This window comes from Molothrus aeneus, chromosome 1 (assembly GCF_037042795.1).
Source record: "Molothrus aeneus isolate 106 chromosome 1, BPBGC_Maene_1.0, whole genome shotgun sequence".
NCBI classification, from domain to species: Eukaryota; Metazoa; Chordata; class Aves; order Passeriformes; family Icteridae; genus Molothrus; species Molothrus aeneus.
The window spans coordinates 25,221,083-25,235,606 of NC_089646.1; the positions used below are offsets into that span (position 1 = coordinate 25,221,083).

Sequence of the window (14,524 nt, forward strand, 5' to 3'; positions counted from 1 at the left end):
ATACCATTCACGTATACAAGCTCATGGCATTTTGAGTACTTGTCATTGCCAAAAACATCTGTTTCATTTCTTCAAGAATTTTTTTATGAACATAATGCAGGTTGGTTTTGCATACCAGCAGTGATTTCTTTTCTGATGGATTGTTTTTTCTTCTCACTCAAAAATATAAGTGCTAACTTCATTAGCCCCAAGTTTTGTTTCAAAAATTCAAATTAAGCATTTGTAAGGAAGGAGGAGCATAGTTATGTGGGAACTCCCACTGTGTTTCTTTTAAAATTAAGAGAAACTGGAGAAGCAAAATAAAAAAAAACCCAAATCACAAATAGAAAAACACTTACCAACAGACACTGTTGTAGATTTTTGCTCTGGTTTTGTCTGCTTGACATCTTTTTTGGTTTTTATGTTTTAGTTCTAGAACCTGAAGACTTCAGTTTAAAAACACATACAGTATCTGAGTATGGACTACCTTGATTAATATCTGCCTCATTTATTGAATGGTCCTAAAGTGAGAAATTTCCTTCCATGTCCCCTCTTTCCTTCCCCTTCCCCTTCCCCTTCCCCTTCCCCTTCCCCTTCCCCGTCCCCTTCCCCTTCCCCTCTCCCTCAAATTTGGGATCACTCTCACTGTTTTAGCTGAAACCTTGGCATCCCTGGAGCTATCAAGCCTTTTCATTAAGTTCACTGTGACTGAATCTAGGATTTTACCCCTGGTTATTCTTGCCAGTAATATATAGGATAAACTTCAAATTTAACAAAATGTTGAAGTTTTGGTTTAGGAAAGCACCTCATACAGGTGCCTGGATGCATATGCAAGTAGGCAGAGACATTCTGAATTAGAATTTGAATTAATAACTTGCATCAACCAACATTTATTGAGAGAAGTTACTATTTTTGTAAGTTATGGTAGAGTGACTAAAGCTTTTAGACACTACTTCTCAGAAGAATTGTCTGACAAGTAATGGTTAGGGTGTTTTTATGTATAATAAAATATATTTTTAAAATTATATCATGATACAAAAGTAAGGTCCAAGACAAAATCAGATATATTTTAATGCATAGCATTAAATATACTCATTTTTATGTAAGAATGAGTATATATGTCCTTATGATTTTATTAACCAAACACATATATTCATGTTACAAGTTATCAGATTTTATCATAGGTATTTTTTTTATGTTTGATACTGTCAAAGGAACACATAAATTCACATGAAAGATTATTCTTTTTAGTTAAAAATAGTATTTTGTTCTCTTTTGTTCCCTTTATATACACTCACAATTAATATAAAAAGGAGGATTTAATTCCACCTTCACATGATGCCAGGTCTCACTGTGAATATGGAATATGTAAACAACCAGACATACCTGTAACCTGCCAAAGGGCTGTCACAAAGATGAATTCACTTTTCATGCTGCAGTCATTTCTGTGACAGTCTCTAGGGAGAATCTGCATTAAATGCTTGACCATATGGAAAATCCAAATCTCTTGACAGGTCTGTCATTATACATTGTAAGGCATAACAAAGTATTTTAAAGTTTTACCCTGTTAAATCTATAAAAGGAAATGCACATGATTTGAACCAAATGGAAACATTGCTTTTGCATTAAACCCTCTTTTTGTGTTTTATTCAATGTGGCTGCTTTGAAGAACACTTGCTTTAAATCTTGACTGGAGCCATCTCTTAATTTTTAATATTTTTGAGAAACCATTTTAAAAGAAATCGGGATATTTTTACTCTTTTATTTATTATTTCTTTGCTGAAGAGCTTTAACTCGGGCTGACCTTGAGCTATGAACTTCCTTTCCTGTTTCAGGAAACAAAACTGCCTTTGCATGAAATATGCTTCAAAAGCCCTGGCAAGGCAAAGAGAAAATCATTTCAAGAGCTTGGGCAAATAGAGTCTAAACCAAGGGAAACTTTTCCTTGAGTGTTGAAATCATGTCCCACCCAAAATGGAAATTTTGTATAAGCTACATTACTTAAGAAAACAATCACCAAGTAAACTGTGTCTTCTTAGCATCTTTGGGAAATGATTTTAACTTAGCTGATTTCCTTATTTAGCTTTTATTTTTGATGTCATTTCCACACTGTAGCCTTAGAGCATATCTAATGGACACTGGCTTTTGATTTAAATTCCGAATTTGAAAAGTGTGCTTGTTCTGTTGCCTACGTGACTTTACCAGAAGAGTTCACTTAGATTTTGACAAGACAAGCCCCTGATACTTCTTCATATCTTTAAAATCTTTTGCAAGTCAACTTCAAACCAGACTCAAGCAAACAAGCGCTATTTTATTTCCACAGGTATCTTCTCCATTGATTAGCTGTAGATTCCCATTGGGCTTTCAGTCCTGTCTAGATACATGTCAGTTTTAACACTTCCAGAAGACTTAAAATTCACTTGACTCTCTTCCTTTTCTTTTTCTTTCCTTCCTTATTTGCTTTCACCATTTCAAACTCTCCTACTCATCCATCCACTATCATTTTGGTCCATTGGTTTTGATTTGTCTGACACTGCTCTTCATCAGTGCAGTCGCTGCATGTGTTAACATGGGATACCTGTTATTTTCATTATTTAGTCCCAACCCCTATGTCTCCCTCTTCGAAATCAGTGAGCACACCCAGTGACGCAGGCAGCCAGGACTCAGGGGATCTGGGACCCATAGGAAGGTAAGACACAGAGTTAACAGACTTGAATAAATGTGAGGTTTCTTTCACTCTGCTCTTACTTCTCAATTTTTTCCTTTTCTGCTGTAAATAATAACATGTTGTATTGAATGTGTACATTTGTTTCTGCATTGTCCACTGGGTGCTACTGGCCGGTAAGAGTGGTCTTAGATGTGAGGCAAATAAATGCATGCAGCAAATGGATCTTAAACTCTGAGCCCCAAACCTTATAGTGGAAGCAAGAGCTGAATTTACACTTCTGAAATGGCCTACAGGAAGCTCTTATGCTGTTTGGAAACACACTAGGCAAAAGGGAGATGTGCCCAGGGGTAGAACTTGTTATTCATGCTGAGTTCTCTCTGTTCCCTTGTCCCCTTGGCATTCCTCCTCATGTAACACCAGGTTGCCTCAGGTTGCTGTGACTGCTCATTGCAGTGTGTGCCACTGACAGTGGCAGAGAAGAGATTGGACAGGAGCAGGCTGAAACATCCCAGGACCCACTGGCAATTCTGCCTTGGAATTTCTGGATATTGGAGAGTTTCATGTAGAATGGAAGGGAAGCAGCTCTGTTCTTGTTGGAAAGTGGAATGTGTGTGAGGGATGGAAACAAGACTAATCTTATTTTTGTTTCCATGGGGGAAATAAAAAATGAAGTGGCAATCCCAAAATAATTCCTTCTCTGGAATAGAAAAGAAAGGAGAATGTGAGGATGTTGCTGGCAAAGAAGGGTATGTTCAAGTAAGAGGAGGTGCCAGCAGCTATACTGTATGTTTTGAGAAATGTAAAAGACAGATCCTAATAGCTCTTTTTGTATCACACTAATTCAACATAGGGCTGAGCTGCCAGCTCATCCAGTCTGTGAGCCAAGACTCTGCTAATGGCTTGAAAGCACAGTGATTGCTCTCTGTAGTTAACAGTGCTCAGTAGACATCATAGAATGCCTCTCCAGACATAGACTCTAATGTGACAGAGCTTCAGGTCACCAGATTTCATGCCACACCAGCCTGCTGCTTAGTAAAATCACACTTCCATAGCAGAGAGTATGTTGTGTCCCCTTCAGCCCGATGCAGATGCCCTCCCTTGTGATGTGAATGCTGCACAGCTGCTACTAAATCAGCTCAGCCCTGCTCCCAGGTCTACTCTCTAGAAGTGGAGGTTGCTAAGTGAAAAGCCCCAGCCTGTAAGATGTAGCAGTTTAAAACACAGAAAATAGTGTAATTCTGCCTTCATAAGTAAATGCAGGAGATCTCAGCAAGTCAAAGTGCTTTGAGTAGAACAAAAATCCTTTTTAAGCAAAGTATAGCCTGCTGTTCAGTTTGAAGCTATTTACCACAGTCCTGTGTGAAGCTCTGACAAAGCTGGGTGGAGACTTCTGAATTCCTGCTTTTCCTCTGAACCGTAATGCTGTAACTTTTTTTTTTTTTTTGCCATTAAGGTAAAAAAAGGCTCTTGGAAAAATTTATTTGGCTGTTACCCATGCTAGAACTTTGGCTCTCTGTCAGCAACGAGCAATGAAAGCACATGACCACGTGTCCTTTCAGAGGAGAATGGAGTTTGTCCCCTTCTTCTGAGCTCATGACATTCTGCATTCTGGGCTTTCACTTTGGATCCATTTTCCGTCTTCTTGTGGCTGTACTAGGAATTCAGTGGGAATCCTGAGACCTTGCTTGTAGTGTCCCAGTTTGCTTGGCATATTCTCAGGTATTGAAAGGGCTGTGCTGTGTGCCAGGAAGGCTGCTTGTAGATCTTTGCCTGGAGCGGCTGGTTTGTGGCAATGGAAATAATGTCTGGTCCAGGCCCTGGGGAATGTCTGTAAGCAGTGGATAGTACTGAGTGGCAATTAGTGGAATTAGTGTCACTGGGTGCAGGTAGATGAGCTCAGTGTTTGTGTGAACAGGTGCACTCAGGCCTGCATGTGTGATAGAGTGGTCAGGCTTGGAGAGGAAGATGTTGTAGAACTGTCATCACAATGGGTAAATAGGATGAAACCACCTCAGCTGTTTTCTCTGATAGGTGCCCAGACCATGCATCTAACTTACTTTGACTACTGCATATATTATTACCTTTTATCTGTATAAACAAAGTTATCCTGCTTCAATTTAATTTATTTTTCCATTTCACTTTCTGTGATAGGGGGGGCACTTCTGCTGGATCCCCTGCCATGCCATCATGCTCGTTAGATCTTTCCCTTTTCTGTTCTAGGCTGAGCTCAGGCTTTAGAGGAGAGCAGATTAGTTTCAAAGCTGCTAATGCCCCAGTCTCAGCGATCACAGCTTGTCCATTGTTGCTGCTGCAGGAATGACAGGCTCACACAGCCTGGCAGAAATCCTGCTGGCAGTCTGGTTACTTATTGCTGAAGTGTTCCCTGGAGGAAGATGATGGATATTAAAAAAAAGATAATAGAAACTGTGCAGTCACAGATTTCAGCTTGTTACAGGAGAAAGGCTCTGTTGAAAGCTTTGAGGAATGCAGGAGATCTTCATAAGTTCCCATGAGAGGGACCAGATTCTGTGGTTGTGTTCATACTTCTTTGAGTTGTTGGTACTTCTGGTAGTTTTCAGACTTAATCTGTTGGTCCCATTATCACCAAGTATATTTGAGATATGCTTTAATCAGCAAGCATATGTGATTTCTTATATAAAAATGAATGCAGTTCAGCCAGAAACACAGGTTTATGACATCTGCTTTTCAGGAAAGAAAATTTATAAACTGGAGATTTTGAACACTGCTAAGTAGTTGTAGTCCTGAAACCACAGATCTCAGCCTTACTTTGCAAGATGAAAACTGACTGGTCACTTGCTCACCAAGTGTAATAGCTACATAGGAGCAGACAGGCTCCTCCAGCTGAAAAGGTGAAAGCAGCAAAGTGTTAGGTATTGAAGTTGGAGAAATATAAAACAGAAAATAATTCAATAGTGAGACAAATTCATTGCTAAAACAATTTACCTAAAGACACTGTGGGATCTTCTATCACTGGTTGTTGCTTGTCCAGGATAATGTGTGTGGCAAACAGGCAGATAATAGGTCAAACAATAACTCATTCATAAAGTTGTGCAGCCCTTTTGTTGCACAGGAAGAAAAGCTGCATGGTCACAGTAGCCACTTCTGCCATGGGACCTACAGACTAGTAGTGCTGCTATCCTTCAGGACCATTGTCCATTGTCTCCAGCACAACAGCCAGAGCACTGTTGTCTTTTCTCTGATGCCATTCACTGTATTAGGAGAAGAGATGGGGTGGATTTTGTAATAGCACTGAGTTGTGGAACCATTTCTGTCTTCCTCATCCCAGGTTTCTGTGGGGTATTTTTTGCTGCTTAATCTTTAGTACCATTTTGCTATCTGTCACTTGGGAAAACATTAGGTTTGAGCAGCATTCCAGCTTTCCTCTGAGCCATGACAGCAACTGTAAGAATAAGCAGATGTTAGATGGATAATTGTTCTAGAAACTGCTGACTGAATGCTTTCAGTTGGACAAGAGAGCCACATTTTATATCTGTTTTTGTGGTCTTGGGGATCATTTCTGGATAGGCAGAGGTGTGTTGCACTTTGATTCTGGTGCTGCTCTTAGTTACCAGGCTAAGTTACACTGAACAATTCATTGGAGCCCAGTTGTTGCTCTGGGAGCAACTTAACTGTCTCCACATTGCTTTATACATCCCACTTTGCTTTTCTTGATGCCTGTGTTGCTTGTGCTATACAGATAGGATGGAAAAATTACATAGCCTGAGCAGATACCCATCTCTAAATAGATGGGTCATTGGTTCACAGAGCTTTCTTGTATGATGTATTTTCAGACATGACTCATTTTTCATAAGACAGTATTGCAGGATTGACTGGAGATTCTCCTTGGAATAGAATATGCTTGGCTCTTTCAGGATGTGTTTTTGTTTGTTTAGTATTTTGTAAGCATTTTTGTAACATTCTCTGTGTCCTCTTGGTGATTTTCATCTTATATATGCACAGACATGCACAACTTCAGTGGAGATTTGAATGCATGTGAAGAAAAGGGCTGAGGTAAAGGCATTTGCTGAGAAGTCCTATGCTGTAGCACAGTGTGAAACACAAATTTGCCTCTATTAATATAAAACTCCATTGTAATAACTATATGCATCTCCCTGGTGGATACTCTGAACTTTTGCTACCCTAGTATGCTAGAGAAGATGCTAACTAATATAATTGAGGCACTATGAAACATGCCCATGGAGAGGTATGTTCTGCTACTCAGCATACCTTAGGCATTTGTAAATCTCATTCTTGCAGCACTGACAGCCATGAATTTTGGGTTTGTGTTGTCTGAGGAAGTGCAAGGACAATCCTTGTACAGTGCCTCAGGGGCAGGCAGTGCAGTGTAAGGTTTTGTGGGCTGAGCAGCTCCCTGGAGAGACCTCGTATCCTGGCTCAGGTAGGGTCCATCTGCACTTTGCATGCCAATCCAGCATAAGATAGCAGAAATAGCTCTGTGCTGGGAGGAGGTGCTGCTGTGGCTGGGTAGTTTTCAGGTCTCACACCAGCCTGCACTGGTGTGCATGTCTGTATTACCTACAGGGGCTCCTGTGCTCACCTGGCATGTGGCATGCTGGCAGGAGCAGGGGGACCAAGGTGTGATTTATCTCTGTGGCCCATTTTGCCCTGTGTCCTTCACTGCTCCTGTGTGTTCCTGGGAACATGTAGGATCTTCCCAGCTAGTTTCACTATCCTACAGTAGTAGGTTTACACAGTAGCATCTCATTTATTGTGAATCGTGTGTGTGTGTGTCCAGTGGAGTCCCATGTGTGCAGCACTTCCTGCTGTGAATTGGGGAACATGAGAATCCCATTAGACTGGGTGTAAGGTTTCCTGCCTTCCATCTGCTCAGTGAACTGCACCAGGCTCAGCTCTCTTGGATGTGTAAAGGTTAATGGTTGCCCTTCTTTCTGCAAGAATTGTATCTGTGCTCTTTTGCTTTCTAACTTGTGTATTTTGCTGTGCATAACTTTAGGTACCTGATTATTTTGTGGGCTCACATAAAGACAAAGATATTAATCTTCTGATGACTTCTTTCAGAGGATGGTTATCTCAAAATGGTGCTTTATCTGCTAAAATAATGTAAGCCGGATTATTTTGTGCTATTTCTCTCATAGCCCATTGGACTGTGCTGTGGATTTGTTTGGCTACAGCTACTCATTCTGTAATTATTGTTCTTATTTGGATTAGGGTACAATGTAATGCTTGGTTTAAATGGCCCCTACCTGATTTGTGTTTTTGTTCCTTTGATATCACAGGTTTTGAGATAAGTTTTATGCACTGAAATCGATTAACTTCCTTCAGTGTATGAAGCATACTTGCAGTAAAGCAGGGTTAGCCCTTCTTTGGATGAAGCTCTAAATATTTAATGAAAGTTCCTGTGAGAATGAGCTTGAGCATTGCATTAGGTAGCAAAGAAAACAAAAAAATAAAGGGAAACTGGATTACTCAAAGAGATTTTTAGCAGTAAAATGCTGGAGAAGTTAGATCGCTCTGGAATCCTGATTATCTCATCATCACTAGTTTTTCATTCTGTATAAAATACGTTAAATGAGAAATCCTAGAAATAGAACAGCTGTCTTCAGTGCTGGAGCACTTTTCTCTAAAGGAGCAGTATGGCCTTTGGCTTTGGCTTGTGGCATGATTTTTTTGTCCACTACATCAGTTCATCTTGCAGTCCCTGTGACCTCTGAATGTTCCCAGTTGTATTCCAGAGAATATTGCAGCAGCTGTCACATTAGGTTGGGTGTCCTTACTGATAGAGAGTTGAGAGCATGTCTTCTTCTCTCTCATTCTGTTTTGAAGTTTGCTGACAGTATTAGTCTGCATTTGTGTATGTTTTCATCAGATGTGATCCTGTGTTCCTTCCATCTACTGTGGCCACTTTGAGCTACTTTGCTATAAAAAGAAATACGCTAGGATATATTTTCTTTCTATGTGTTGATGTTCACTCCCAGATTGTATTGGCCTGGTGCAGGAAGAAACAGATAGGATTCCAGTCCTTTTTCTCTGCAGCATATTGTTTACTCATTTTTGTATAAATAATAGGTATTCTGGTTTATTTTGCAGAATCTAAACACACACACCAGTCTTGTGTTAATCTCACATTACTTCTTGTCTGACTGTCAAACACAAACATTTCATGCTTTTCAGATACACAATCAAAAGGAATGAGATAGCTCTGGAGCATCTGGGCACCATATAAGTCAAAGCATGTCATTATTTCATTATTTTACAGTTTTGTATTTAATCTTGCTCACTGAAAGTAAAAAAAAAAAAAAAAAGGTATCACTACTCCAGTGTGTTCTTACTACATAATATTTAAAATCAGAAAGATACTTTTTGTTCTGTGATCTCTCGTGAGTACATCTACATGTCATCAAAGTGTTTGAGCTCTGTCCTTTTTTCCTGAAAAATCATACTTGGCAACTCACCTTTAATTTTCAAATAGCTTCTTACTTAGAACAGAAATATAACACATTAACAAGCTGAAGAAAGGGTATCAGAATGTCCTTCTCCCTTTTAAGTGTCTACTTTGCTGTTTAATTAGATAGATAAAGAAGGCAAAAGAAGATAGATTCTGGTCTCTATTTCATTTGTGCAGGAATGTTGGATTATTGTAGTAGATGACCTTTAATAGTCCATACAGCATATTTCCTATCTTCTCTTTAGCTGCAGAAAACATCTCTCACAGACATTAGCAAAACCATGTTTCTAAAAGATCTGCTAAAACCACTGCCAGCAGAACCATATTGCCTCGGGCTCAGCTACTTTATCATTAAGTAAATGCATTTGACAGGTTCTGTGCAATGATGCTGTTTCATCACTGCCACTCTGCTTTGCATTACCAGCATTTCATTGTGTTCCCACATTCAGAAATGACAGGGATCCTTCTTCACTTGTTCCAGGACAAGTGGGCCTGTGATGTATTGCCTCAGGAGCAGCAGCTGTAACAGTTATTTGTAGTGGATTATTTCCTTTATGGTGCTTTTTTGTAAGATCAATTTATATGTACAAAATGCTTTCTAAATGGCTGCTTTAGTGGCATACTTATTTCATAAATGGGCTGAGCCAAAGGGAAGTACAGAACAATGTGAAGACTCTAAAGGAGCTACAGGAGAGACTGAGGGAAATTTGCTTCATGGCAAACTTTGCTTGCATGGTGTTTTATTCAGACAAAGAAGGATTGTAACCCTAGGGACTGTTGTGCAGTTTTTCACAGTGCAGAGTCAAGAGAAGTTTTCTGCTTGGTGGCTGGAGATAAATGGGATGCCCTCTGGGACACTGTGTTGCCACTCTGTTTTGGTGGCTTTGGGCTTGGTATGGGGTGTGCACCATTACATGGTAGGACAGAAATTAATAACACCCAGCTGTTACATTTTTTTCCATTTAATTTACCACAACTCCATTGTCAGGATTTCTTGGCACACATTTCATTTTACAGTTTCCAGCAGACTTAGAGGCCAAATCATGCCTTAAGCCTTCCTGAACTGAATGGTGATGGCTTCAGTGAAGCAGTGACAGTGTCAGCCTCCTCCCCTTGCCTGGGGGAACCCTGGCTGCCTCTGCTGTCTTTGGCCTGGGAACTCTGCTGCAATCTCTCACACGTCCCCACCTCAGGCTGTTTACAGGATAGCAGTGGGTGGCTGTTGGGCTGTTTGCACATCACAGCTTGCCCTGCAGAGGTTAGGATGCAAGGCTAAAGGATGGCAGAGTTCTTACATTGTTTTCCCTCCTTTTCTCCCTGCAAAAGAAGAACTACAATCTTTCTCCTTTACATTCAGTGAATATTTAGCCTTAGATATCTAAAGCCTTGCCCTGCCAGTTTGGTTATTTTTTTGTTGTTTTTTTTTTTTAGCCCATAAACAGAAGCAGACACCTTAGGGACTGATATTTGGCAGCTGCTTTCAAGTGTCTGTATATCTGACCTAGAAAGCAGGGAGTGTTTTTCGGTGTGTGCCAGTTACAGAGTCTGAATGGTCCATATTAATTAGAATCATCTGCAATCCTTTTAGCGTTTGAGCCTCTGGCATCATTAGGATTTTCATGCTTTCCTTCCTAAAGGATTGATAGAGTTCAGTCCTCCAGATCTTTGATTATTTTTCTCATTAGCAAGCATCTCCATGCTATAAATCAAAGGAGAAGGAAAGATTGCCATTCCCAGGGTGCTTTGTAAAATGCCTTGGAAACCTGAGCCCCAGCTGCATCCAGAAGAAAATAATATTAATGTATAAAGCCCCACTTACTTAACCATTTAGGTTATCAGCCCATATATAGTTAGTTCTCTTTAGTTATTTACAGGCATATCATCATATATTTAGTCAGACAATCAGATGATTTTTAGGGACTAAAATACTAATCCTCTTAAAACAAAACAACTTACTTGCTAAGACCAGCTCAGCTTAAACAGTTCCCTTGCACTGAATTTCATCTTAATTTAATTAAATTGTGTAAGATCACCTCCCATTTTAAACTATTTGACATAGTTAAACTGGTACAGTTTGTGCATATTAATGTTTTTTCCTTCTCTAGCCCATTAAAAAGACCTTAGGAAATTTCCATTCACAATTTCATGTTTTATCTGGTAAAATGAAAAGATCAAATGAGTAACTATTTCAGTAATTTTTAGGATTTCCTTCAAATGTGTAAAGTGGGAATTGCTGCCACTGGCGAGATATTGCTATTTTTTTTTTATTTTATTTTTTTCCCCATGGAGTTCTGAAACAGTCTAAGTATGCCATATAAAATTTTTCATAAGCAGAACCTATGAAAAAAATGGCTTGCCATTTAAAATTGATTTTTATTCATAAATTTTTAATGTACTTATTTACTTTAATAGTTCAAACTCAGAAAATAATTTCTGAGCTGGACTATTAAAAGTCAGATCATTAGGTCATGAGAACTTTTGACATTTTGACTGTTTATGTGAAAAAATTTTGATAGCTCTCATACAGTGAATTCTTGTTTCAACCCTAATTGTAGCAAAATCTCATCTTTTGTAACAATTTTGCTTTTCTTCTTCCACAAAATAAATTGTATAAAGGAAGGGAAACACTAGCTCTTCTTCCAGCTAGGAGTTACTGGATTTTAGTACCAAAACAAAATGGAAAATTTGCTGAAATCTTTCACCTTCTTCTTCAGCTGAATAACACCAGACTAAAAGCTGTAGGTTCCAACCTTCATGTTACCTCTTTGAATCCTCTGAAAAGTTATGGATTGCCTTTCCTAGATTTGACTATTAAATATGATTTTATCTTTTGTGCAATTGTAATCAAAGTCCCTTGAAGTTTATTAGAAAGCTTTCCTTATATGCATATCCATGGAGTCTGGATCAAAGACTCCTAATGTGAGTACTGAAGTTCCTTTCAAGCATTTGCATGAGCTGATAGCATATAAAACTTCTCCTGCCAAGTTCTTTCTTTACATTTGTGATCATTTGAGTTCTGTTTTGCTGCAGACTTACTCTTGGTATAAAAACCAAGACAAAAATAGTGTTTGAAAAAAGAATTTTCAAGGTTTGCTAAGGGAATAAAACAACTTGTGCCTTGTGCCTGAACCGGTTTTTTATTACTGCACTTTCAAAATGACCATTTTAGTATCTGGCACTCAGAGTAAATCTGTGTCAGTTCTGTTTGACCTTCTGTCCTCACAGATCCAGCTGCCCACAGTGACCCTCCTGGTAAACCAGCATAAATTTGCAGACTAAGATTTCTTTAACTATAGAATATAAAGTGTGAGTATGATATTGCCAGGAGATCTGTAATGCAGACCTGAACCAAAGGACAGACTTCAAATATAGAAGATAAATTCAGCAGATTGGAAGAATTAAATTTCTAATTTAATTAGTGGAATTCTGTGAAATGGGAATCAGTTGGTCCTGTGATACATCCTTATCATTGCAAGCTTGCCAGAATTGTTCATCCTGATTTGAAAATCACATGGTTTTTGAAAACTATTAAATCCATTCTGCAGCATAGCCTTGATTCAAGAAGAATTTTGAAATACACATGTGTTTTAAATATTGTTTGTCTGTGATTTTTTCATAAATATATCTTTAAAAAAAAGGTGTTTTAAACTCATTCCATTCTGAAAAGGGCTCTTATGGTTGCCAGGCAGCTAAAAGATAGTGCTGTGCTCTCAGGGAGGTCAGAGTTGCTCTTTTTATTGGTGAAGACTGGAAGTCAGAGGTGTCAGCCTGCTTGGAAGTGTAAATGCAAACCCAAGCAAAACCTTCTGGCTGTGCTCCAGCAGTGGTGCCAAGCTCCTTGTTCTCTGAATGTATTAAGGCATTTTATTTTATGATTAGCAGTAGCAGCCCAGCTCTGAACACAGGAGTGCACAGAGAAGTCAGAGCAGACTTTGCTCTACGAGCACAAGTGAGAGGCACAAATCCTCCCCAACTGCTGATTGCCATCTTGCTTATAGTGTGCTTCAGAAAACAAGCAGCACAAGGAAGGTATTTTCTTTTTGCCAATCCTTTCAAAGTGGAACAGATCTGCAAAACAGAGCACAGATGGCAGCAGAATAGTGGCTTAGATGCAAACCATCCATTGAGGCTAGTGGTACTTTTCCATCTCTGACTAGTAGCTTTGAATCTCCTGGTTTTTTATATAGTTTGTTTTGGAGACACACTTCAATTGTACAAAAATATCAAAAAGTGAAAATCACAGTGGAGAGAATTAAAATTATTTAAATGTAGAGTGAAATGAATAAAAACAAATAGCTTATCTGTACACACATATATTTAAACATCTGCAATAATTTCTCATCAACAGTTTCTTAGTTCAGATTTTCTATTTAACCAGCAGCAACTCAGTAGCTTTGGAGAAAGTGACACAAGAAACAAGATAGAACTCTTTAAAGTAGCTAAATAATTATGCAGCCTTAAATTCATTCTGGCAATATTCAGACATTGAAAAAAAAAAATGGTCTAGATACATGATAGATTACACATTGAAACTACAAATACTACTGGATTGCAATTTGCAATACAATATTTGGTATCATATTGAAAAAAATAATTCATACACATTTTAGCATTTTGTTCTGTTGGTGATTTTAAAAGAGGTCTCTTATCTCACAGATGTTGTGACCAGTATTTTTTAAGGTTGTATGACTTGGGTGTAACACGTTGTCCGATGTGCCATCAGTATGAAGGTGCAGAGTTCCTAATGTAAGCAATTCTGAATCTTTTGAAAATTGTAATCCAGGGTTAAAACTGTAATTTTAAACATAAAGCTCCTCCTTACATCAAAGTCAGAAGCCAGAATTGTGTTGTCTGCAGTTTTTTGATTGTTGTTTAGCTCAGTTTTCCTAATTCATTTCTTTTGCTAGTTGCATTTGAAGTTAGAAGAAAAGAAAGCATGAAGCAGAGTGAAGCCTGCAGGCTGTCAAGTAGCAGCTGATTGCTTCCTTATCCATTTCTCAGCAGATCAAAGTGAGAGTGAATAGTAAAGAGATACAAACCAGCTCTAATACCTATTCACAACTGGAGTCTAAGTTGGGTGTTTGGAACTGCTGCACGGAGCAATCTCCTGCCTTTGTGTTTGCATGGAAAGAGCCCATGGTAATGTTTCACTGGTGGAGCCCTTCATTTAGGTGCCTGAAGATTGTATGAACACATCCTGCAGTATCAAGACCCCTTCCTACCACAGACAGGGAGAATGAGGCTAGTCACATTCACATTCTTTTAGAAGTATTACTCTGGTAAGCAAAGGTGCCTTGAGACTTCCTACAGGATAGGTGAATCCATGTGCTCTGGGGGAGTCCCACCTTCATTTCTGGTCTCTTTGCTTCAGTTTGGTAACAGTCTATGCTCTGCTTAGTGGATTGGCCTTTGATCCCTGAAAAACTGTG

The 14,524-nt window shown here is 39.0% G+C and overlaps 1 protein-coding gene across 4 annotated transcripts in view; it reads left to right on the top strand.

Annotated features, from left to right (window-relative positions):
- Window positions 1-14,524, top strand: part of DYNC1I1 (dynein cytoplasmic 1 intermediate chain 1) — a 186,490-nt gene that overhangs the window by 20,001 nt on the left and 151,965 nt on the right. For 2 of the 4 annotated variants that reach the window (XM_066553538.1, XM_066553547.1), the window contains exon 4: window positions 2,527-2,668. In XM_066553538.1, coding sequence (XP_066409635.1) covers window positions 2,527-2,668 — 142 coding nt within the window. The remainder of the gene's footprint in view (window positions 1-2,526; window positions 2,669-14,524) is intronic. The other 2 variants (XM_066553556.1, XM_066553563.1) reach the window with 2 other exon arrangements.